Here is a 25,279-nt window from a genome sequence, read left to right on the forward strand (position 1 = left end):
GCATCAATCTATGAAGATGTAGCAAGAAGAAGAAGATTATTCATGTTTACCCAAACGTCATGCAGACAGGCTGTGAGAAACACCACGTTGGCCCGTTGTACATTCATCCATAGCACAGATCTGACAGCTCGGCATGTTGGAAATGTATTAGAGACACAGAGAAGATGAAGCTCAGAGCACTGCATACAGAAAAGAACATGAAACCACGCAACGCTGAACGTTTGGCTCATTTAAGAAACACCAAAAATGTCCACAAGTGATCAATAATTTAAATGATTATTCATAATTGTTCTTTGATGAAATGCTGATATATTTTTTTTAAATTTCCTGCGAGAGTTCAGAACCCTGGACATTCACTCGGTTCAAAGGCTTTCGGTAGTTAAGGATCGTCAGCAACTGCTTTACCCAAGGAACAAAAGGAGATCTGCAGTTGAATTTACTCAGCCAGTATTCACACACACACACACACACACACACACACAGTAATGTGAATGCCAGTCCAACAGTAACAGGAAACACCTTAGAACAAAGACCGGACGATTGACAAGAGCAGGACTGACTGCACTGATATTGCATTGATTTGCATTTTGTTTTCATGTTCACGTTGTTTTGCTCACTTGGAAACTCAACTCAGATCACGTGAGTGCGTTTGCAAAGTGAAGAGCGAATGGATGAAGATTTCCTTCCTTCTCACTCATGATGTGAGAACTCCTGCAGACTGTTGATGGCCTGGAAAAATGTGCACGAGTTTTCACTGTTGAGCTTTTCTTTTTAGTTGAAAGGGGCAAAGCACATGTGCCATTACGGGCTTCACTTAAGGGAGGAAAAACAACTAATCCCAGCACCGAATCTGTGCCAAAGCTGGAGACCTGGAGACACAAACAAACAAGCTCCGAGAAGACGTGAGGACTTTCACTTCGCTTCCAGACGTTCTTGTGGTTTTGAGGCTGAAGGTGATTATTAAATCTCATTAAATCGCATGCTTCTTCATACTTCTGCACCTGATCTTAGAAATCTGAACGCAAAGAAAGTCCCTTCAGTATTTGAAGAAGTAACTGAGCCTTCACTCTGAAATTCAGGACTGTGGCATCGACAACATTTACTGCCAAACATACAGGCTGTACACGATTCTTCAACCTTCAGTGCTTACATACAGTTAAATACACACAATCACAATAAGTACTAAACAGAGCGTAAACGCCCTCCTCCCATCCCAACTTCAAACAAACGAAAAACAGCTGTGGTTCCGATTCGTGGCATTTCAAGTAAAACATTTACAACTCATGTATGAAAAGTTTCTCGGTTTCCTCTCGTTTGTTTCCTTACAAACAATGCAAAAAAATGCAGCTTTTAGTTTGTTTTTCTTCTCTGGCACAGACAAGGGGGTAAAAAAAAAAAGGCTTACAAAACATTTAGAGACACCATCGCTTCATCAGTTCAGAGTCCTCACACACGGACTCACGGACGCTACATACACAGTGGGGCTTTTCATTGGGGCCTGCCAATGAAGCTCTGCAACCCGCACAGAAAGCCCAGAGGTGCACGTGGGCGCGCGCGCACACACGTGTGACATTAAAGATAACAACACTACAGGTTTGTCACACACGAAGCCTCCCATAGCAAAAGGTTTGACTGCAAGTGTCCATACACGCTGCTCCAAAATGTACATCATACAGTATGTAGGTAGGTTATGCTGCTTGAGGAACATGCACACTAGGCTAACTTTCTTCTTACAGAGTCCTTTTAGACAAAAAGGCATTGACAACAAGATTTTTTTTTAAGTGCACATCCCAACTTTTTTTTTTCTTTTCATTTTTTAAAGTACGTCACTGATGTGCCTTAATGCACGACGCCTGATTTGGCACGTTGAAGAAAGAGAAAGAACGACGCAGAAGAGCCCCCTGCTGGGAAACCCGCCGTACTGCATGTGTGCTGGCACCGCATCGACACGGGAGACGCACATAAGGTCCACGTTAGCGATTCACTACATTCTGCCCATCAATGCTGCGATGGCGTGAGTGACGTCACGCGCGTGCGCCCCATCAGAACAAACCACGACTTTGGCTTTTCAGTACAATCAGCGGTTTAAACTGGCAAAGTGCAGACCTCCTCCTCCTCCTCCTCCAGCTCAGCTTCACGTTGTAGCGTTGCCAAGACGACCGTTTAGCCGTTTGCCGTCACAGGTACACTGTGAGGACGTCAGGGGGCTCGCGAGGCTGCTCAGAAAATACTGCATCCTGTCCGCAGTGAAGCACTGCCTCTCAGAGCCAGAAACTCAGAAAGCATATCTGAGAAAATGAGCCCGGACAGCTGTAGTCACCTTTAAACACACTGTGAAACCTTCATGGATGTTATACTAAAAATCCTCTTTTCTCCTTCTGTAAAACATTCACATAGTTTTTGATGATTCACCTTAAACATGGAGGCGCATACACAATCCAGCGAAATGTGATTCCGACCTTTAGCCCCCCGTATAAAACCACACGCGTTAGCCTGTCGCTCATAGCGGCTAACAGAGGAACAATTCATCATGTCACCGTCTTTCTCCTGACCTAACAAGCGACACAGTCCCACTTTTTAACAATCCAATTAACTTGGAAACAGCTGTTCAAATTCCTCTTGTTACTAAATCTCACCCGCTTGACTCACTGCAGAGGCTGACATTTCACTGTGCTGCTCAAATGTCTTTTTGGTGGGGTGGAAATCAGTAAAATTTAAACTGTGTAGAAGCTAAAATACTGTCTGAAGTCTTATGGGCTCAATGGATTAAAATATCCACCAAGTTTGTGAGAAACACAAGATGAAATGCACTTTGTCCATGGGTCAACATTTTGAAGGCGGGGGACGTGCTAAAGACCATCAACCTAACCTGACTAGAAACACAAATAATACACAATGAAGGCCAAAGCCAACTTCTCTTCTCATGCCTTTCGTGTTCATAGTGCAGATGGTTTGCGTACTGGAGCTTGTTCAGGAAGAGTTTGCAGGACTTCAGCAGTGTGCAGTGTTGTGGAGTGTTGTGCTGTGACGCCAAGGCATTTCATCAACAGGAAGACGTTCCCCTGGGCCTCTGCTCGCCGTCAAAGCAGACAGCCAGGGGCTTAAAATAGGTCCCATTATTCATAAAATGTGAGACTGGCACTTTCGACTCTTGCCATTATGCATTCCCAAACACATTAAATCTTTTAACATTCCAAGTAGGGCTGCAAAGTAGCCAAAGGGCCACTACTGATAAGGTCTAATGAGGGCTTAAAAGTGACGGAGGCAGCAAAAACAAAACAAAAAAAGAACAGGAGCAAAACTCCAAGCTGCTGAACTCGTGTTCGGAAGGTAAACACAAAAGGAATTCGCAAATGTATTTACACAAACAATGTTCCTGGAGAGTAGAGTTGGGGTGTAGAGACTGAAAGAAACTATGATACATAAATAAATTTAAAAAGTCATAATAAATCTGTAGATTATTCTGGTATTTCTAAGTGCTGTTTTTTTGTTTTTTAGTTTTTGATGGAGAGGCATCATCACCCTGAAGTTTATTCAAACGTCTAAAGCTGCACCACCAGAAAATGTTCCCAAGGGGGCGGAGTGCTTTTTCACAGGGGCCGTGGGAGACTGCAGCGCTGTGCAAAACCACCCAGACACTCTCCCACAGTTTTTTGAGCTTTGAAATTTCACAAAGTGTTAAAAGCTGACCCCAGATCAGCTCAGAAGGGCACGGCTGCGCTGTGGTCGCCATCACATCAGTCCTCGTACTCCGGTAATCCTGCACTGTGCGATACATTTGAGTAACACTTGTAGAATGTAAGATAATTTAGACAACTCCTTGTGGCCGCTGTCTTCTCAGCAGGGACCAGATGAAAAGAAAAAAGGCTTCCCCACGCACCTCCTCTCTGGGGTGGAGCCACAGTGCAGCACTACTACAGCAGAAGGGCAGCAAGCTGAACTTACTTTGTAGCTACATTTAACTTGTGATTTTCCTGCAAGAGCAGCACAGTAAGGGGTGGAAATTTCCTCAGTTGTCCGACGGAAGCATAGCAGCCAAGACAGGCATCGGCCAGCAGGGGGCATCTTCACCAGGGCTTGAGGACAAGGCTCTCTCACAGATGAAGAGCAGGCAGAAGGTGGTGTAGGGGCATCATCAAGACCAAACAACACGGAAGATGATAATGGCAAGAAAATGCAGAAAAACAGGGACCTCGTTTAAATAAACAGTAATGATGCTGGTGTCATAAAATAAAAATAAATAAATCAAGCTGAAAAAATCGTCTGTAATCAGTGAGGTGTTTGTTGCAGTTGCGGTGACGACGAACTGAAATTCCTCAAAAGACGCGAATTCAGGCAGCTGACTGAAGTAAACAGTCCAGGGAGGGACTGCTGGATTTTGCTTGTCTGAGATCAGTTTAATGCATGCTGTCTAATTGTGTGGAATATCCAGTCCATCTTGGTGGTCCATCCTCCATGGTGAGCATCGTTCATCTGCTTCATGAAGTAGTCCAACGCCTCCTGCACAAAGCAGGTAAAACAAAAGAGATCGTTACATAGATGAGATAAACTAGAAGAGGTTGAAGAGGCCTAAATGTGAGACTTGAGACTACTTAAAGACCCCAAAAATGAGTTCGGAGCAGAATGAATGTGAGCACTGAGAAAGCCCTGCTAACCTGTTCGCTTTTCTCCAGGGCCAGCGTCTTCCTAATGTAGGCAATGTCATCGAATGACTGCAGCTCAGGCATGCCAGAGCCCAGCATCATGGAGAACAGGTTGATGAAGAGGTTGGCGTGCTGCCGGATGGCCAAGTAGGCTTTATAACACATCTCCTGGAACCTGGAGGGAGAAGGAAGGGAAAATCCAGCTAATTTGTTTAGCGCCTGCAGTGGAGGGAAGTCACAGCAACAGCAAGAGAAGAAAGAAAGTAATCGTTGCTCACAAACTGTCCTACGAGACTCAGGCAAGAGTTCCACGAGTTTGTTTTGATCAGAAAAACACTACAAGATTAAAGAGAGACAGGATGGAGAGCAGCCAATCGCTATGTGATGCAAAATAATCCCACAGACTTCTCAAAGATCTTCTCATACTTCAGCCACTTAGGCAACTTGAGCTAAAAGGTACTGAGGGAAGTAAGTGTTACTCAAATGTAGGCACTGTGCTTTGCAAGGGAAAGAAAGTCTGTACTGTGACGACAAAAGCTCAAAACTCTGTCATTTCATTATATTTCCAAAAGAAAAAAACATGACAATAATGTCATCTTGTAAAGATTAGCCCAACTGGAAACCTTTGTTGTGGCCTCTCATGTGTCTCGTGAATCGACTAGAAAAGCCACATGCTGGAGGTACACCAGACCACAAACCAACCAACATGCAGTTAAGTAGATAAAAAAATAAATAAATAAAATGAGAAAAAAAATGATGAGAGAAAAGAAGAAGTAAGATGCTGCAGTACCTCTCAAACTCTTTGGTCTTCGCACACTCCTGGGACCCCTTGCTGATGACGATGAGGAAGTCTTGCGTCAGTACAAAGGGCACTCGCTCTCTCTTGTAGCCAAATTTCTTCTTCTTATGATCCAGGAAATGGCCAAAATCTATATGAAACAACTGGACGAGAGCAGAACAAAGAGTGAAGCACAAAATTAAAGTGTAGGGACGCTCAGGAAAACACAAAACATCGACACCAATCTTTCAGTGAATATATCAAGATGAGTGGCTTAAACGTGTTCATTATATTAAACAAACACTGGTCAGCAACAAATGAAAATCAGCCCAGTGTACCAATCAAAGTAATTTCTACAAAGAAAATAAGGAAATTATGAACACTGTTGGAAGGACAGGAAAGCCAAAACCTCATTAATATCTAAGAATAAGATTCAAAAGGTGAATAAGCAACATTTCAAGGAACATCGTCAGCGTCGCCTTACACATGTGGGTGCAGGGCTGCTGATAATCAGCACCAATGGAAAGAGGAATTTCCCTTCGGAGATAAATAAAGGAATTCTGATTCTGAATGCCTGCACACCGAAATCACAGCATGTGAACCTTTCCTAACTGACAAGGACTGAAACTCTGTGCAGGTTGTGTGTGTGCTCATGCAAACACGTGGTTACATATCAATCATATCTCTAATTCTGTATGTCTATACAGTGTTAACACACACTGTATCTGCTCCATCCACAGCCAAAACTGTGTGCTGTGTACGCGTCCACTTGCGGCTTACCTGTCCATCATCTTTGACCATAATGTTGCTGTTGTGCCTGTCTCCTATCCCAAGGATAAATGTGGCTACACAGTAGCCAGCGCAGGACCTCGTAAACAGATCCACAGCCATATCATACCTGCACAGATGCACAGACACACACACCAGTAAGCTGTGACACCAACTATTTTATGTTTAAAAAAGATCTTAAAACAGGAGAAAGTGTTTGCATTCTAACTAAATAAAGTGTATACATGAAACTGAACACAGAAACAGAAATGAATGGGGTGTAACTCTAAACAACAACCAAAAGACATTTCTTTACTGCACTCTAATGGACACTGTTCTATACTGTCCAATATAAAAATAACACCAGGAGGGAGGAGCTCACATCTCGCCCTTGTTCTTGTCCTTGAGCCACTGATGCAGAGTGTTTGAGTTGAACTGCAGGGCTCCTTTCAAGCCTCCTTTACACTGAATCTGCATGATGGTGTGAGAGCTGCGAACCACCTCAATGAGACCCACGCAGTCTCCTAATGACAGGCAGCCATAGGGAAGCATCCTGGAGACACACACAAAACAGGTTTTCTTAGCCCTGTACACTGAGGCAGGAAAGAGAGAGAGAGTAGTATACTTTGAAGTAACAGGAGGGAGAGAAGTACCGCAGGTCCAGTCCCTGATTTTGCCAAATATTCTCCATGATTTTAATAATCTGCAGTGTCAGCATATCCTGCCGCAAGTCTGCAACACAAACACAGACAACGAAGACAGTTACAGGGTCAGTGGCACGCAGTGGTAAGAGAGAGAGAGAAAAATATTTTAAGTCAAGTTTTCCCATTTCGTCTTGGGAAATAGGAAATGTGGTCATGTTTTGGAAGTCACTAACAATACTACATGCTTGAGATAGAGGCTTGTGTGTTACCATCTCCATTTTTGAAGATTATCTCATTGTTCTGAAAGAGTAGCTCCGACATGATGTCAGGATTCTCCCAGTTGAGCCACAACGGCCTCTTGGCTGATGACATGATCCTGCATTCATCTAACCTGTGAACAAGTTACTGAACAATGTAGATCTGCTAACCACACTCCCACTAATTCATATACACACCCACACATCCGCATGCATGCACACACACACACACACACACACACACATATTGCCTCTGACCTCAGGTTTCCCAGTTGGTGTGCAGGGTTGAGAGGAGAGGTGAAGTTCTGCAGAGCATCCATGTAGTCCGGTCTCTTCATCTGGTCCACAAGGAACCGCATCTGGACCTCCACAAGACACACACACACAAACAACAACACACAAGTGCACATTTGCACATACGTGTGTGTGCACGCACCCACATACACACGCATGCAAGCACAAAGAAATATTCTAAAAATGGCAGAATTTTCAGAATCACCTTCTCCTATGTGCTGTGTCACTGATGCTTACTGTACTGTGGGACTTGATACTATAAGCAGTACTATAGCACTATAAACAGTAACAGCGAAGTGGGGCCTGTGTGCCCCTTAGCATGTTCCATCTACAAACATGCAGGTGCATAAACACGCATGATGTCTGTGAGGCACTGCAATGAAGCCTTTCTTTGCCCAAGTGTGCCCAGACTTCAATTTTAAATGTTAGCAACTTAAATAAATACGCATCAATATCAATACCACCACAAATTGTATCGCACATTACATCCCACAATTTTGATATGTGAGCCATATGTTCATGCGTGTACAAGTGTGCTGCTCCTTCTTACCTTCTGCGTCTCATCCTTCTTCTCCTGTTTAAGGATGTCAGTGAGGTTAATGAGCTTCTCCATGGCTTCTACCTGCCTGCTGAGGTGTTTGAGGTACATGCCACAGGCCCTGCAGTAAGCCTCTAACAGCAGCCCAAACCTCTGGCTCACTGTTTTATTGTGCATTTCTGACCTGCGAAGGAGCCACAAAGACAAGAGGGGGAGACAAATAGGGAGTCAAGAGGAGTTTTCAGCTTTCAAAGAAGACACAGAGAAAAGAAAAGTACATGAACATGAAGGAAAGCCATGTGGATGGTGACTCACTTGAGATGCCAGAAAAAGAAATGTCCTATCCTTTGATTGGTCAGGGCTTTTTTGAGGAGAAAACGGGCCAGGGGATTGTCGAGATACTGCTCATATTTTAATACCTAAAACAGGACGAGAGAGAGGACGGAAAGATTGGAAGGAGGGAGCAAGAGGAGATACAGAGAGAGGATGTTTGGATTTCAGACTGTATGATGTCTGCCCATCTTGGAGTCTCTGTACACCTAATGCAGTGTGAGGCATCACAGACCACAGAGTCAGAGGCCAAACAAAAACTGCTTTATAAGACTGACAGCCAAGGACACGGAGGTTCAACATCCCTGACTTTCCTTTAGACCTACCTGCACAAGCTGGATGAGGTACTGGGACAGTTTGTCATCAGTCAGGTATTTGTCAAGGCAGCGTACAGCAAAGTGTCTGACCATGGGATCTGGATAGTTACAGTCCAGTAGCTCCATGGCCTGCTCAGGACGGATAGACGGCCATTCCTTTAACAGACAGTACATCTGGGACACGAGAACCAAGAAACATGAGATGACACTTATCATATACTAATACATCTAAATGTATCTGCTACACAGTTACAACTGAGTGAACATATTTTTTCAACAAATACGCAAAGAAACAAAAACAAAATAAACAAAACTACATTTTTTGCAGTCCTGTTAGCTAAAGTGTTTTTAAGGAAGCATGCATTCAAACTGAAAAACAAAAAGACGCTGACATGAGTAGAGTAAACTGGATAAATCTTTACTGCAACACATTTTGCATTTGGAACTTACAAGCCGGACAATCTGAGCTGAGCGGCGTTCTTCAAGTCTGTTCCTCTTTTACAAGGACGTGTTTATATAAAATGCAGATATGAAACGGTCATGTCATTCTTTACCTGTGCTACCTCATCTCTGGAGTTCCACTTGACAGCGAGAAGGATCTTGGGAAGGATCTCAGGAATGTTCATGCAGTAGTGCCTTGTAGAGAAAGAGAAAGGCGAGCCTACTTGAAGTACGCAGCATTCAGAGTCTGGTTACAGTTAATCCCAGAAGTACATTCTGGCTTTTTTTTTTTTTTTTAATTTAAACAAAATGGAAGTTTAGGAGAAACAATTTAGAAAAGAAAAAATGAACAAATGTTTGAGCCATTAACTTACACAAATAAAATTGCATTGACTCACATACATATACAATATACAAGTGTATATTTGTTGGTTGGGAGGTTACCTGTGTCTCCAGAGGAAATCTTTCTCCTGCTCAGTGATTTCTGACAGAGGGTCTCTGTTACTCAGCTGCCTCAGCTGCTCGGTGTCGCTCTCTGTCAGGGCGTGATCTCTGGCCACACGGTTGCTCTAAAAGTCAACGGAGGGAAATATGTCTTTCAGGTTAGCACACAAGACCCTCCCCACATTTACTCTGTAATAAAACACACCATAAAACATGTTATTACCATTTTTTTTGCATCATAGGACGTTTGTGCTTATCAAACAAATATAATATAATAATATAATATCTGAATATTCAGCCAGGCAATGCAAGCAATAACTATATCTTGGGACATTATCAGACGCATTACTATTAATGAAGCATTTCAAACAACTTGAGTTACAGATAAAGGAATTTCTTAATACACCGTACTAAACTTAACTCCTAAATCTACACTGCACGGTCCTGAGTGACTTGTAATAGAGGCACTAAATGCATGTCGATTTGCTGTATATTCTCTGGTATGATCATTTTATTTAATTTATTCCAACATATCCACCATAGGCCAAATGTTTAACAGCAGATCTAAAACAGTGCACAAGGTAAGTGAACTGAAATAACCAGAGTTGTTTCAGTTCACTCAGTTATGCCAGCAGTACTCCTTAACTTAACTGTCACGTTTAGTATTCCCTTCACTCAGGAAACTCTGGAGAATGGAATCATGTTTCAGAGTCGGCAAAATGAGAAGCTGTGTTCAAATAATTGTCCAAGTCTGTTTTTGTCAAGGCGGTACGCATCTCTGAAGCATGAAATTCACTTGGGAATAGATTAAAGTGCCTGCATTCACTGGCTATTGACTTGAAATGAATTTTTAATGATACATTTCCTTTGCTGACTTCATCTTCACAACTAAGTTTTCCTGTTTGTCTGTAGTTAGCGAGATGTAAGTAGACAGCTCATTAAACCTCGTTCTGCCCCGTCCTGCTCTCTGTGATCATCGTCACCGTGTTTTAATACAGGCACACTAAGATTGCTCTCATCTACATATTTGTCATCAGACTAATATGAATACCATGTTGACCAGCAGTCATTACATCACAAGCTACTGAACTGCAGATAAAATCATTATTTTATGAGATCAAGAGCAAGATACTGTCAGACAAGCAAACATAAATACACGTTAATGACAGGAGGTCTGCTGTGAGATCGTCTGTAAGGATAATTTAAGTGAGTGATGACAGAGAAGATGCAGAAGGAACAAGAAGAGGGGGCTGAGGCAAAGACAGCAGCTGATGTCCCACCCCCTCTGTCCTCTTCTCAACTCTCCACTCATGACAGGACTGTTTGAAAAACACAAAATATTATGTTGCAGAAAAAAAACAGCCAGGTGCAGTGTGCATTCAGTATAAAGGCCCTAATATACTACACAGACAGCTGTGGTACTCTGGAATCCGCTGCCAGGAAGAGAAACTGAAACTGGTCTCGGCAATTTCCCTACAACAATTGTTATACACGTTTCCATTTTCTTTTATTGTTTTAAGGCACAATTGTAAAGGTGAGGATAGCGGCGGATCTCTTCTCGCAGCCTCTCTTCTACAGGGTATGTGTGGTGGGTGCTTTTGCAGCATAACAGCCCACACATCACAAAGATGTGCGCGAGCATCCGCACAGTCAATGCTACACCTTCAGATGGCGAAATGCATTCACATGGGCCATAGTGTACTCATGGATGTGGAAAGTATAATTGTGGCCTAAGGCTCAGATTGTTAACAATCCTGACAACCTGAAAATCCTGAATCTGAGCTTCTCCCTTTTGACCATCACCCCTTGCCAAGAGCACAACACCTGCAGAAAAGCTCTATCATCCCCTGTCGAGTCATCCTCCTTCGCCAAACCAAGTCTGTTTTCTGACTGTATAAATATGCCGTTCATTTTTATTTTAATTGTGCATGAGATCGGATTATTTTCTGGTCAGGTTCAAGCTGGATGATATTCTTGCCACATCACATATTGAGGTGGCCACTCCTCACATTTGACACACGTCATGAATATCTTAACACATCGTCTCACACTGTTCACATCCTCTCATGTGGCAGAATAATTTGTGACCACAAGTCACATCATCACAACAAGTCGCGGTTCTCATGCCAGACGTCATCTAGAAATCTGATAAGACATCACCACCAACACCTTAATAAATAACTGAACACAATAGCGCATACTGGAACTACAGAGTGAAAAGCGTTGGGGCCAACTCAGTTCACAAGGTTTAAGTCAACAATAGGTTTTTTTTTATAGTAAACTGTATTGTACTTGTTGACCTCAGTGTACTCAAATTAATTTATTTGAAAAATAAAACAAAACTGCAACAACATTCATCGACATCTAACCAATCAGCCAACTGGCACTGCTGCATGTTGTGATACTACATTTTAATTACACATGCTGGCTTGCATAACACGCATATCGGTTCACATTACTTGCACACTATCACACATCGCAACTAATTTAGGAGATCAGTTCATTACATGTAAAGCCTTTAGCCAGGACACAGCCACACCTTGCATTTGGGCCTCATAACTCAATGTCAAAATATCTCACGCCACAGTTGGGTCTAATTAAAGGTGAAATTTAAAACACCTTCATTAATATCTTACCTCATCTTCCCCAAGCATCTCCGTATACACTGTATGTTTTAAAAGTGTTTTTAACGTTACGTTCATGCAACCTCACACCTGCGAGCTCCTTTTGAGATGGCACCTTAACAGACATTTCTTTAATTAAGTGTGTGTGTTTCAAAACATAAATGAGTTAATCCATAATGCAACTGAAGTCTGTGGACACAAGTACACATGTACACAAGTACATACATTGTTAAAAATCAAAATTCATGAACCCATTGTTGGATTTTTTACAGCCATCCACTGGTTAGTGTTAGACTGTTAACCCGGTTATTACCTGTCCAGAGAGGTTGTAGTTAAACCCCAGTTCCCTTGAGATGGTCCAGTTTGCATGATCCTCTACCTCACTCATATCTGGGTATTTGACTGAACTACTGAAGTGGTCAAACTCCAGCTCCAGACATGGGGTTTCCTGGACGAGGGAGATTAAAAGAACATCATCGAATTGTGTGAATTAGAGCATCTCACAAACCTTTTACGTTTCATGCACTTGAATACACTCTTCTGCACTTGAATACCTTGTTAGGGTTGGATCCAGTGACTCCGATGGGGTTGAGAAGGTCTTCAAGGCCGTGAGGGACAGGCCAGAGGTTCAGAGCCATCTTGTTGGCCACCAGAGTATGAGTGTAGTCAAACAGGTTGATATTACCCCAAGCTAGTGGACAATGTTCCTAAAGGAAAACACAATAGAGATGATTGCGGTATGATTGAAGTGTAATTAGGCTTGATGTGAGAAGCTCATGGGAGGGAAAAAAAAAAACAGACATGAACCCATATGGTGCATACATTTGAATTAAAAAGGATTTTAACAACAACATATTCTGGGACTCGCAGTGTAGAAGTATGTGAACTCGTGATCGTCTCCTTATGCTAAGAACACATTAAAAGCACCAACTCAGAAAAAAGTCCAGACAACACTGACATTAGTCAGTTAGTTAGTTAATTAGTTAGACATTAGCTATAATAAACACAAAAAGGGTACTTAAGCCAAGTGAAACCACAGACAACCCGTCAACGACCCGTCAACGACCCGTCAACGACCCGTCACATGCTAAACTGGCTTCTTATTTATTTATTTATTTTTCTCAGAATGTTTAGTTTTTTTGGTTTTTGGTTTTTTTATATTGTATTGTTTACTTAGCTTATATTTCTATTTTTTTATTCAACTTTTCATTTCATATTTTTTTATACCCTTCCTATTGCTCCCGAGTCCTAATTTCGTACCATAAGCATGTAAATGCGAGCTGGTATGACAATAAAAGTTCCTTGATCCTTGATCCTTGAACAAATTAGTATTGATAACTCAGTGTTGGTCTGCTCAGTCAAGCCAGACTCATTGCTGACTTTCCCAACAATCTGCTGAACTCACATTTAAACTCATCACGCACAGTTCATTCCGATGAAACCTTCCATCGCTCAGGGTTTCCCTCAACTTTTTTAGCTTAACAAATTTTAACATAACGCAAACATAAACCTAAGTTAAATTTTCTAACTGATTTTGATTTACAGGGTTTCATAAGGAACCCAGTTAAAGTAACTGACGTAAGCATGGATGCCAGTCTTCTGTTGTAGATTTGTGGCATATATGACAGCACAGCCTGTTAATAGTTATAGTACTACAGGCAGAACTTTCAGTTAAACTCTGGACAAGACCTTTCTAACTGCTTGATTATGAGATTACTGATTATGGCAAATAGTAAAATCATTGAGTCAGTTTTATCTTTAGATGTAAACAGCAGCAGTACGATAACATCTTGATCTTCAGAGTGAGTCTTCACTAAGGGTCAGCGATGGAGCAGAGTGTGACATGGACAGACTGAGTTACATGCCGACAGCCAGTCAAAATGCACCCCTTTATCGTGCGTGCTGGCACAAAAAGCTGCTGTAGAGAAATGTTTATCTTTAATTCAAGCGGGGCATGAAAGAGCATCCGCTAACCTGACCTCAACCTGGCATGGCGCAGTATGAGACAGGACTCACCCCTGGTGTCTGTTACAATATCTGCGTCTGGCACTCATTGATACACTACACACTCCACACTCACACCTCCCTCTCCCTCTCCCTCTCTCCCTGCTTTCCCACCTCAGAGAGATGGAAGAAAAATCAATCAGTGTGGGTGTCTCTTACAAGTATTAGACCCAATGCACAAAAAACACACACAACATTTTTTCAACAATTTGGGAGTAAAAACAGGCGGTTTGCATTATCTGAGTATTCTGTGTTCAAATGCTTTGATAGGAGTTTGAGAGTGAATAACTACCCCCTTTCATAACAAGGAACCAGCAAAACATGTTCTAACATGAATGGAAAAGTCCCCTCTGCTGATGCTCTCTGTCACCACAATGCCAGTGGCTGATTAGTAATTAAACAGGACCAAAGACGACACCACAGCTTCCATTCACCTTGGACACATATACTCGGACAGACTGACACACCGAGTTGGGTAGGTTCATCTGCCAGCACCACCACATGCTGGATACTCTCTCTCTCTCTCTCACACACACACAAGGGATATATACCATAGAAAGCTCTCCAGGACGGGCTAATATGCCAGTGTTAAAAGATTTAGACACAAGCAGGTCATCCACCCTCTGCTATCTTTAGACTGTGTAGCACTGTCTCTCCTGTCTATGCTCTAATAAAGCACATGCTCTTATTGGTATTTGTATGGTCAGCTATTAGTTTCCTTTGGCTATCATGAGCTCACATTTGGTTTGTTGGTCCTCCATAATATGTATGTGTTTTCAAAATCACAAAATGACATAAAATGTACCACTTAATTCCATCAAAACTGTAGGTCAAAGTATTTCACTTTTCCATAATTGATCCCATCTGCTAAAATATGGAAGCATGATATCCAAATAGTCTAGTAAGACACTTCCTGTTTTTCCATGTCCAACTTCCTGCCAACTGAAGTTGCACTGCAGAGTCATTTCCCACACTGCTTTCTATCCTACCTCTTTGGCTCCCTTCCTGCCCTTGACAGAGCAGATGGACAAGCAGAGTCTGGCAGCACGAGGTATGTCTAGGATGTACATGTCATAGGTGAGCCACTCATTCCACCTGTAGAACAAAAGAGACACTGCAATAATTTATGTGACCAGGATCAACAAAAAATGACGGGTATCAATCTCAACTACAGGCCAACAGGGCCAAGCTTCAATCACCAAAAAGAGGACCTTTACAGAGTTGGGTCAAAGGATCAAAAACTGAAAAGAACTGTTCCACACTGCTGTTCCACAAAGCCGAGTTGAGCCTACACTTTGAGCAATAACATTTACAAAGTCACATACACAGGATTCCTCATGCCTCTCCAGGGGTGTAAGAGTGTACCAAGGCTTAGGTTTAACAGTAATGTAATACAGAAGTTTAGTGTTACTAGTTAGTACTAAACTGTTACCTTTATCCACCAGTGTAAAAATGCTTAAAGTAAATTAGCAGTGTAAACTATCTGAATTATTATTTCAGGAGTTATTTCCATTACTGGGTACCATAATTGATTTATCGCTCTTTGTTTAATGTAATTTTTTCTGGTTTTACTTTTCACTGTAGAAATACCGACTCTCACACTGCCGTATCAACTACATTCCATAAAGCTCTACACAAGTGAAGTCACTACAATAATTAAATGGTCCTGTATTTAAGGCTTGCTGTAATGTGTTACCTGGGGTTAGAGCAGGGTACTCTCTGTGTGTTGACATTGTCACACATCTGTTCACCTCCATGGTAAATGCCTGTTCTCACGTAAATCTGCAGGTAAAATATGAAATAAAAAATGTGACACATCTTCACAAAAACATTGATAAGCGGATGGCCAGTTGGACAACCCATCTCAGCAGTACATAAATAATGGTTTGTAACAGCTGTCGGGTTGAATGATCTTTACACTTGATCAGTGGCATGAGAGTCACATTTACACAAATGAGTCATGACAGCATGACAAGATGAGATACCAGAACTACTTTTCCCTAAAAGTCTGTGTTGACATGAAACCTGGACAATGAGTGTTTGTTTGAACAGGAAGTGGGCTGAAAAAACATTTAACTGATATGACTTAAGAGCAAATCTTTATTATATCAGATATATTGATTTTATTAATGTACCTCCAAAAAAACACAATAAACACCATTCACAGTTTTTACTAAAGGATTATTCCTCCTAATTCTTCGACCATCCATGTAAGACTAAAGTGTTAGACTAACGTGTACTGTGACACATTCCTGTAAGCACTGTGCATCCCCACCTTGTCTATGTCCCGTATATTGACGTTAACATAGGTGGCACAGAGGATTCGTATTCGCAGAGTTCCGTTGATGGTCCACAGAGACTTGGCAGCTGCCTCACCATTCATGTAGGACGTCGCCGTGGAGATGCGTCGCGAGTATGACGGCATGACAAAGTTATCTGTAGGCAACTGAGTGTACAGGCTGTCCTTAGCCATGAGCATCAGGTTAGGCATCCTGGCCAGCATGATGCAACTGCGGATATACTAGAAGAAGAGAGAAGAAGTATCACAGAGGAGGACAGTTAGAACAAAAGTACACAGAGCAACTAGAGTTACACCGTGAGTCAGTGATGCCAGTTGTTCACTTTCCAGCAGCTGCAGCGTGACTGTAAAGCAAACAGTGACACTTTGTTCTACTTTGACCTGCTCACATGAAATTTCTCTGGACTCGTCGCCGTGCGTAATGAATCTGTTCTGGTGTTTTAATAAAGGTTCAGAAAATTGATCTATGGATTTATCAAAAGGCCCCGTTGTCATGATCCACCTGTCAATTTTTCATACACCTTTTCCATGTGAGAACACTGTCTGATGGGCTTCTGTGCAGACAGCCACCAAATATGCCTGCTAATTCTAGTCTCTGAGCCAATGAACTAACTCTTCACCCATTCAAATGTTCCATATAAATAAATTAAATTCTAAAGAAAATAATTACTAGCTTTAAAAATGATTTTTCTTATATTTTTTCCATGTATTAAAACATATTTTTTGTCCTTCTGTCTCTTACCTTATACTGGCTGATGGGGTACTTTTCCAGCAGGTACTCATCACAGCCACAAACTTTGAGGATGTATTTACCCTGATATTCCTGAACACACATTTTGAGCTGCTCTTGAGACAGCAACATGCTTCGTGTCTTCTTACGAATGGCCTCTGCTATCACCTTTAGGACATGATACACGCAGACAGCTGACATTAGACTAAGGTACAATCAGTTCCCTCACGCTGAATGAGCAAAAATGATGGGTACAGTGTGGCTTATGACTTAATTCATTTTATAATATATGCACCCCACCTGTTCAGGCACACAGTCATGGTTGATCTTCAATGTATACTTTTGTTTGTCGTTGTTTGGAGAAACAATCACCCAAATCACAACAATAATCTGACCTACAAATAGAGACGGACAGAAAAAACAGAATCAATAAATCTAATTTTACTCAAGCAGAAACCCAGGAAACAATATCCTGCTAGCTTCCTTTCCATGTATTGTTTTAATACAGTAGCATCACACTAACAGCATTTCAATCAATGAATTGACTGAAGTGCTCATTAGTGTAGCTCCTGTCCATTGTAAAGAATGGCAAGCAAGTACTGTATTGTATTGTTTTGATGGAAGGTTAACATGTTCATTTTCTTGCTCCTATTTAAGTACTTTGTTACTCAGAAGTTTAATCAAACAACCAAAAAATAAAAAGAAGTACACCTTCTATTCCCAAGGATTCTTGTTTTTCTCTTTTCCCCTGATGCTCATTAGATTCCACACTGAACAACAGACGGACTAAAGCTGTTGCCTACCTTTGTCCAGTTTGCTGTAGATGTGTTTGGGAAGCTCCTGTGAGGATTCCACGTTGGGTGGGTAAACATACAGCGCTCTACTGTGTGGCCCGCTGGCGTCCCTCAGCTCCACAGCATCTTTACAAACATTCAGGATGTTTCTTCTGAAGTCCTGAACCTCGGGGTCCTTCACAAGGTCAAACTCACACACAGGCATACCAATTGCAAAACCTGCCAGAACAGAAAAGAGAGCCAGTGGGTTTTTTTTTTTTTTTTTTAAATCAGTCTTCTAAGGCGACTTTGGCTCCATTTTGAGACACAACAAATAATGTCTTCCTGTCTACTGCAGTTTTCTAAAACATACAAAGCAGTAATCCAAAAAACTAGAAGTAGCTTTGGTTTAGCTTGCTTCTGCTGAACAGTAGTAATTCAAAGAAATTTCTGGGCTTCTTCAGTCTTTTCTACTGAATGAAAAAAAAAAAACAATCAACAATATTTAGATCAAACATAAATAAAATAACATATATATGCACAGCATAAAAATCATTTACTTTTACTATTTTGCTATTCTGAAGAAAAACAGCTCCTTTTAACTGAACAATAATAATAACATAACACTATCACAAGTTCTAACAAAACAACGAAACAAACAACAGAACCAAAAGCTCTCCGACAAGAAGAATCTCTCACCAATCTCTCTGTTGAGGATCTTTTCCTCTCTGTTGCCAACTGGTTCAATGACCTTGAGGAAGGGCTGGAAGAGTCGGAGGTCACACAGCCTCCGGGTTTCATCGTAGAACTCCTCCCGCTCTGCTTCCTGCAGGCAGGAAAAAAAGAAAAAAAAACAGAGCCAGTGTGTTCAAACTACTTCATTTCTTTTTTCATGAAAGATTAAGCTGAATTAAGAGCTGATGGCTTCCTGCAGTTTGGGTGGATGTTTTGGAAAAGCATGGTGTTGTTTTTATACACAGAGTAGTATTTTCCAAAGGCAATATGTATCACATTTTGTAAAGCGGCAAGCAGGAGTGAGAACAAATTGGTATCAGGAACAAACTGGATATATTTCAAGTACAGTTTCAGAAACATGGCTTTTGTGCTTTTTTTTTATCAACGGCTATTGCAGTTCTGACAAATGAACAGCTGTCTGGGGTCATTCCATGACACTTTCGATAATGCATTTCCATTATGTTTACTTATGCAGATGGACATGTTTGCCGGCTAATGACGCCAACAGTTCTTACCTGTGTAACACTGACAAAAATGTAGGACGTCTCCTCCTGCAGGAGGTGATGGAGGGGATATTTCCTGGCCTCCTTGAACAGCTCATGCTTGATGGTGATGAGCGTGGCCTCACGGAGACACTCCAGGGTCAGAATCATCCCGTTGGGCAGCAGGCAGTCCACCAGGATCCTGCAGTCAATGACATCACATCCAGTAAGGAATACAGAAACTAAATAATATAGTAACAACAATAAATGAACAATAGATATTAGGAATACGCAGGCATGTGGATTTGGGAGATTTTTTTATTTGTATTAACAATAATTAGTAATCATCAATGCATGTGTACAAAGTGAAACATAAATCCGGTGCATCATACCTGGGAGGCATCAAGTGGATGCCCCATAGCTCCCCTGAGGACGGCCTGGGAGGCATCTTCCTCTCCCAGCTCAGTCACACAGTTGAGTTGCAGAGCACAACCTACAACATAACAACAATTTAAGACCTGACTCTCATAGCATCATCTCATAGCCTTGTGACTAACCATTAAATAACAATAACCATTAAAAGAAATATTGTTTTTTTGTAAAAAACTACAACCACGTCTCGTTTAAAAAAGTTGCCCAGTGACAAATCTGATGACTTTCGGCTTAGTATGAGCCACAGTACATTCAGTCCTGTCTTCTTGTTGTGGCTGAGGCTCAGCTGTGCCCACTGAGTTAAAGGGAACAAGCATGTTCAATCAACCACACAGTGACCATGGCAGGCTGACGTTGACCTGCACTGCCTGTTCCAATCAACTGCCCCAGTGTCTGTAACATCACTGCTGCATCTCCTACATTTAAAGCATCAATTGTGAAAAAAAACAGTTGATTTGTTAGCAAGTCAAACTTCAATCTGGATCATCATTTCCTGGTGATAACTCAGCACCACTATGTGGCACAGTCCTGAGAGAGACCCAGCTTCTGTCTGGACTAGTTGACAGACAAGAGCAGACGTAAATGAGCTGTTTATGCATCTGATATTGACCATCTTTCTGTTCAGATCCCATCCAGTCCATCCAACAAGCCCCTTCAGACTTCAATGGGTTCTTGTGCTGAACAGTGCTTAGCTCGACACTTGACACTTCATGCAAAGACATAAGAAGTCACTTATGTTTTCATACATGTTTATGTCATACATGTTGTTTATGTTTTTCAGAGTTTTCATACTCTAATGCTGAGATCAATGCTAGCAAAATCAAAACAAAACAAAACAAAAAACTTCACCACAAGCCATGCCGATTAATCCTCTCAGATTTGACCATGAATAATGTCATATGACACTTATATTACTCACACACATAATCGTGTCTTAGCAGAATTAATGCTGAATGCAATTCTAACTATTCCCAAAACCAACTATAAGATTATAGAAGATTATAACAATAACTGCTTAGTAATATAAGGATATGAGCTCATCTTTGTACACCAAAGCCTGTTAGACCTGCATGCAACACTGGTCAGTGAAGGGGAGGCCCAGAGGCCCAGACTTGTTCCAGACCTCTGAATCACTGCCAACACTTTTATTTCAGCAATTCAATGAGAACAAAAGTGGATCTAAATGGTAATTGATTCCGGCAAGTCTTTCATTTTTTTTTGGGGGGGGGGGGGTCGTAAAATGGTTATCATAACGCTTAGTTTAGCACATTAAGACTACTATGAGTTGTATTTATACTGAGCAGGCCACTGGTATACTGTAAAGGCCTAAAATGGGACCTAAACCCGAGGACAGAATGACCTTCTGGTAAATCAAAACAGTTCTTTTACAACAAAGTCTGAGAGTTTCATTTCACAGGACGATCTTGACAGCGATGGGTGATGGAATAAAAGTCAGTCATATCTCTCTAAAATATTCACGTCTTATAATCCCTGCTAACTGCTCATATTTAAAGAGGATGAATGTACACTAATACAACATTTAAAAAAGTGTACTACTATGAAATATTTTACCTTCCACAGCAACAGATAAATACTGAAAATAAAATTCCTTTTTGTAAGAGTCTCTGTTCAGATACAGGTCCAAAGCAGGTCAAAGGTGATTTGTTCTGGCAATTATGGTTTTCGAAACAATAAACTTTTATTCTAAAATTATTTTGACATTCATAATAAATGTTACACACCTTACAAACAAAAAGATCATGAAATGTCACCCATGACCAACTTGGTACCTTAGTATGTGTACTTGTTACTGGATTTTGTGCAAAATCACCAAAACAATATCTCACAAGGGAAAATCAGCCAAAATAAGTGTTTGCCAGTTTTTGCTGTGTTTCTACCGCTCAAAATTCGCTCCTTCAATTATCTGTCATGGGGTACTCGGAAACAGCAGGGTCATGGGGGATTTCATTGTCACAACTGCTCAGGGTGAACACTCAGAAACACAAAAACAACACAGTGACTCAACTGCAGATTTTGACAGAGTGATGGGAAAGAATGTGTTTGTGTGGGCTTTTAGAAAATTACAACATAATGCTTTCTTTAACCTTCAGCCAACTTATGGCCATAAACAATTCTCAGAAAAGCAATAAGGATGAGAAGAAAACCATGAAATATTATCATTATATAATCATAAGGCTTTAGATCTTTCACTCATTACTGTATGGAGAGTGATATGTTGCTCTTCTTCTTCTTCTTCATTAGTAAAGCTCTTGCAAATTGCAAAAAAGCTGTTCTCTCTTGACTATATTTACTGTGTACACTATGGTAGCTATAAAACAACTTCATAAGAATATGCAAAACTATACTTAAAATAACAAAGAAATCCAGAGAACCCATCACTGATTACTCATACATTAACCTACAGCACTGTAACCCTTGCATGAACAACTCAACAAACTACTGGTGCATTCATACCATATCTTATCTAATCATTGCAACTACGCAAGGCGGATACTTTCTGAGAAATAAATAATCATTAACAAAGAGTGTAAGGATACTGTGGCCCAGCAGGTTCAATCTTGTATTGTTCATTTCACTTACTAGAGCACTCAAATATGTTAAAGACATTGCATACCCTAACTGTAGTGCAAACTTTCAGAGCAGTACAAACATTTAAGGTCTGGAAATATAATAAAAGGAAAACCACATTATGTCTTATCTGATTTTAAAAAAGCAATATTACTTTCATGTCCCCCAGCTCTATCTACCAGGGGGCTAGGCACTTGACAACATTGCCCATGGGTGCCTGATCAAATGATGCAGTTAAGGATGCCCTCCCGCACCAGACTTTGGAAACGTTTAGGGGATTTTTGACTAATTAGGACATATTTATGACATGCGGGCAGGTTTAAATCTCCTTGCTGGCTTTGGAGCACTTTAGCCTCTGAATCTCCACCAACAGGTCAGAGCCTTTTTCTTTTTTCCTCAAGCCATTCCAATAGGCTTGGTGATGTGCTCAGTGACAGATGTTTCCGTGGTTGGACAAGAGCAACCAATCCAAACAGAGCTTTGTAGGTACGATTAAGAAAGGGGACATTGCCTTCACGTGCGACACCCAGGAAAACCGCCACAAAATTAGAGAAGCCATAGATGAGACTGACACAGCTATATTGCCTGTCTTCAAATTGACATACAGAAATGACAAGTCTTATACCTGCATATTCCTTTGATCAACTTCAAAAACATGCCAATATGAAACAGTTATTTGATCTGACTATCAGGCAGGTGGAGGTAGCTGCAAAGGAAAAGGGTGCCTTGGCCACTCTGCTTGCATTGATGCAAATACAAAACTGACAAATTTAAGCATCCAGGGGGTGAATGGATGGATGGCTATATGATGCATAAGTAGCAATGGGGTGAAAAAGAGAGCATCTTGCCCTCTGAAATTTTGACATTAATCCTCAAACTGATGGAAAACCATCCACCCAGCTGAAGTTAAGAGCTGTGGCTGGGACAAAAATGCATGAAATTGCTAGTCATTGAGAAAGAAAAACAACCAGCTCAATTTACAAAGAGGGGTAGCACTGAATATGTACAAAAACAAGCTAAAACAGAAAACCCTGAGTTAGAACAAACCACCCATTGAGCAGTTCTGTGATCTGTTATCCTGATCAGGATGCAGCTAAGCACTTTAGGACAAAGAGGAAGCTTCCTCACAACACAGGATGTGGGTAGTGAGGAAACATTGGCCTGGACACTTGCTTGCTTTGAATACTTAAACATTGCTGCACAATTAGTTGCGTAGGCTTGAGGCCATTGGTTGTCAACATCCAGTATGCTGGGTCTCTACAACCCATAATGCTTATTATGTGTTACTGGCAAACGGTTTGGCCAGTTGCACTTCATGAAACAAAAATGTGGTTTTAAGAAAACACGTGTGAAACCATCGTCAATTTTCAACCGTCCATTAAATTAGCTCTGCAATTTCAACTGTCAATTACAGAAAAGAAGAGAACACTGGACATAAAATGTATTTGTTGTACAGTCCAAAGTACATTGATATATGGAGAGAGAAATTTTTGGAAGCGTACCTAAGAGAGAAGCCCTCCTATTGTGATGATGGGACAGTTCCTCCCTTCATGATTCAATCCATCTTTACGCTGTCACAGAAACATGTATTGAGATGAGAGGAAATTAAAGGAAAACAACATGACAGAGTCAGCATCTGTAGCGTGATTCACACTGGCTAGCATTAGGTTAGCTAACGTTCGGTGTTTTGGGAATGACAGCAAAACAGCACTGTGGTCTCTCGATAAAATGATATATACATTTGACGTTACCTACATAACAATGAGGTGAACTATACAGTTAACAACCAGTGTAACCATGTCGGCCTTGTCTTACCGCAAACATCTTTTCGACTCATGTCCACCAGTTTGGTAGTGGTTAACGTTAGCTAACTTAGCTCTCTTATTCACTAGCTAACGGCTAACGCTGAACCTGTCATCTCCTTGTTGGAAAATACACGTCCAACATTAAACACACGCCATGTGTCTACTAAACGGTATAAATATAGCTAATTTTGCATCGCAGCTTACCCTTGTGAGTTGGCGTCAGCGCAGAAGTGCTTGAGGATGCTGGTCTGAGAGGCTCTCCCAAGCTAATGCCAGTTAGCCAGCCTTCCAGCTAGCCAACCGCTCCGGTTCCCTACGGCCAGCTGGTGGCTCCCGGTGCCGGGCAAAGCAGGCTGTTATCTGTCGTCTGTCTGCCTCTGTGCCAGCTATCTGTGACAGTAGCGACTCCACGCCGGTGATAAATCCTCTTGTGTTGTGGGCTGTAGGATCTACAGTTAGAGAAAATGTGTCCAAAATGTCCAGTCAGAAGGGCTCAACCTGAGGATGTTTTGAGCAGCCGAGCAGCTGGTCGACTGAACAAGTTGTCTTGCTGCGGCAATGCAGCCACGCTGTCTGTCTGGGGCCCTCCTCCCTTCCTCCAACACACACACACACACACACACAGAGGGAGAAGCTGTGTGTGAATCATCGACTCAGCGGTGTGTCAAACCGCAAAACCTTGTTTTTTTATTCAAATGTTATGTCAGGGCCACAGAATTTCGCGGACGTTTTTAGATGGTCTGCCGCACGTGTCGTTGTTTGAGGGCGGGACACTTTGGCTGAGTATTTGATAAGAGACATTATTGATCCCCAGAGATCACACTTTATAACAGTACAAATCACAGAGTGAAGGCAAGAGAAAATGCAATTAATTAACTGAGATAAATAAAATAATAAAATTAAGGAATCTACATTTATACTTTGGAATCATAAGTGCGGTAGTGCACTGACTTGTAAAGAGTCTACTGATGTAGACTATATCTAACTATATCTACATTTTCTAAACATACTGTGGGTGTGTAGGTACAATACAAGAAAAACACTTACTCTTACATATAACTGACTAAAAAAAATCTTAACTCAAAGCTGTCTGGCTTTTCTCCTCTGGAGTTTTCAACCGCATGCTGCGATGACAGTACTTGTAGATTTGGTAGATTTCAGTTTAATTAAACAAGTAATATGTAGGGCAGTGTAGTAGGCCACAATATGATTAAATATGTTACCATGAGTATCCTACCATCATGTTATTATCATTACTAGTAGTAGTAGTAGTAGTAGTATTTATTCTGGCTACATTCTTTTATGACTCACTTTCGTTTCTTTGCCCATATCTTATCTCATATTCATCGCAA

At 41.3% G+C, this 25,279-nt stretch overlaps 1 protein-coding gene across 1 annotated transcript; it reads right to left on the reverse strand.

Moving 5' to 3' along the window:
• Positions 1-321: 321 nt before the first annotated feature.
• On the reverse strand, positions 322-24,635 carry LOC124060421 (phosphatidylinositol 4,5-bisphosphate 3-kinase catalytic subunit alpha isoform-like). Its single transcript, XM_046391373.1, has 26 exons — positions 24,132-24,635; positions 23,625-23,693; positions 19,494-19,594; positions 19,135-19,303; positions 18,584-18,710; positions 17,915-18,124; positions 17,412-17,506; positions 17,124-17,279; positions 16,358-16,603; positions 15,779-15,864; positions 15,072-15,177; positions 12,633-12,785; positions 12,392-12,526; positions 9,455-9,579; positions 9,124-9,205; positions 8,579-8,743; positions 8,238-8,341; positions 7,935-8,106; positions 7,349-7,455; positions 7,103-7,224; positions 6,843-6,921; positions 6,572-6,742; positions 6,202-6,319; positions 5,434-5,585; positions 4,656-4,818; positions 322-4,500 (listed from the first exon to the last, which is right to left on the reverse strand). The coding sequence occupies exons 3-26, from the start codon at positions 19,547-19,549 to the stop codon at positions 4,393-4,395; spliced, it is 3,207 nt and encodes a 1,068-aa protein (XP_046247329.1). The 5' UTR covers positions 19,550-19,594; positions 23,625-23,693; positions 24,132-24,635; the 3' UTR covers positions 322-4,392.
• Between the last annotated feature and the right edge of the window lie 644 nt (positions 24,636-25,279).

The sequence above is a fragment of the Scatophagus argus genome, chromosome 6 (genome assembly GCF_020382885.2).
Source record: "Scatophagus argus isolate fScaArg1 chromosome 6, fScaArg1.pri, whole genome shotgun sequence".
NCBI classification, from domain to species: domain Eukaryota; kingdom Metazoa; phylum Chordata; class Actinopteri; family Scatophagidae; genus Scatophagus; species Scatophagus argus.

Excerpts from the sequence above, each read along its gene's own strand:
- LOC124060421 (XM_046391373.1), bottom strand. The coding sequence starts at position 19,549 with ATGCCTCCCAGGCCGTCCTCAGGGGAGCTATGGGGCATCCACTTGATG. Across the intron at positions 6,320-6,571 it reads GACAAGAACAAGGGCGAGAT|GTATGATATGGCTGTGGATC; the intron begins GTGAGCTCCTCC and ends GCATCTGTGCAG. Across the intron at positions 4,501-4,655 it reads CCCTGGAGAAAAGCGAACAG|GAGGCGTTGGACTACTTCAT; the intron begins GTTAGCAGGGCT and ends TGCTTTGTGCAG.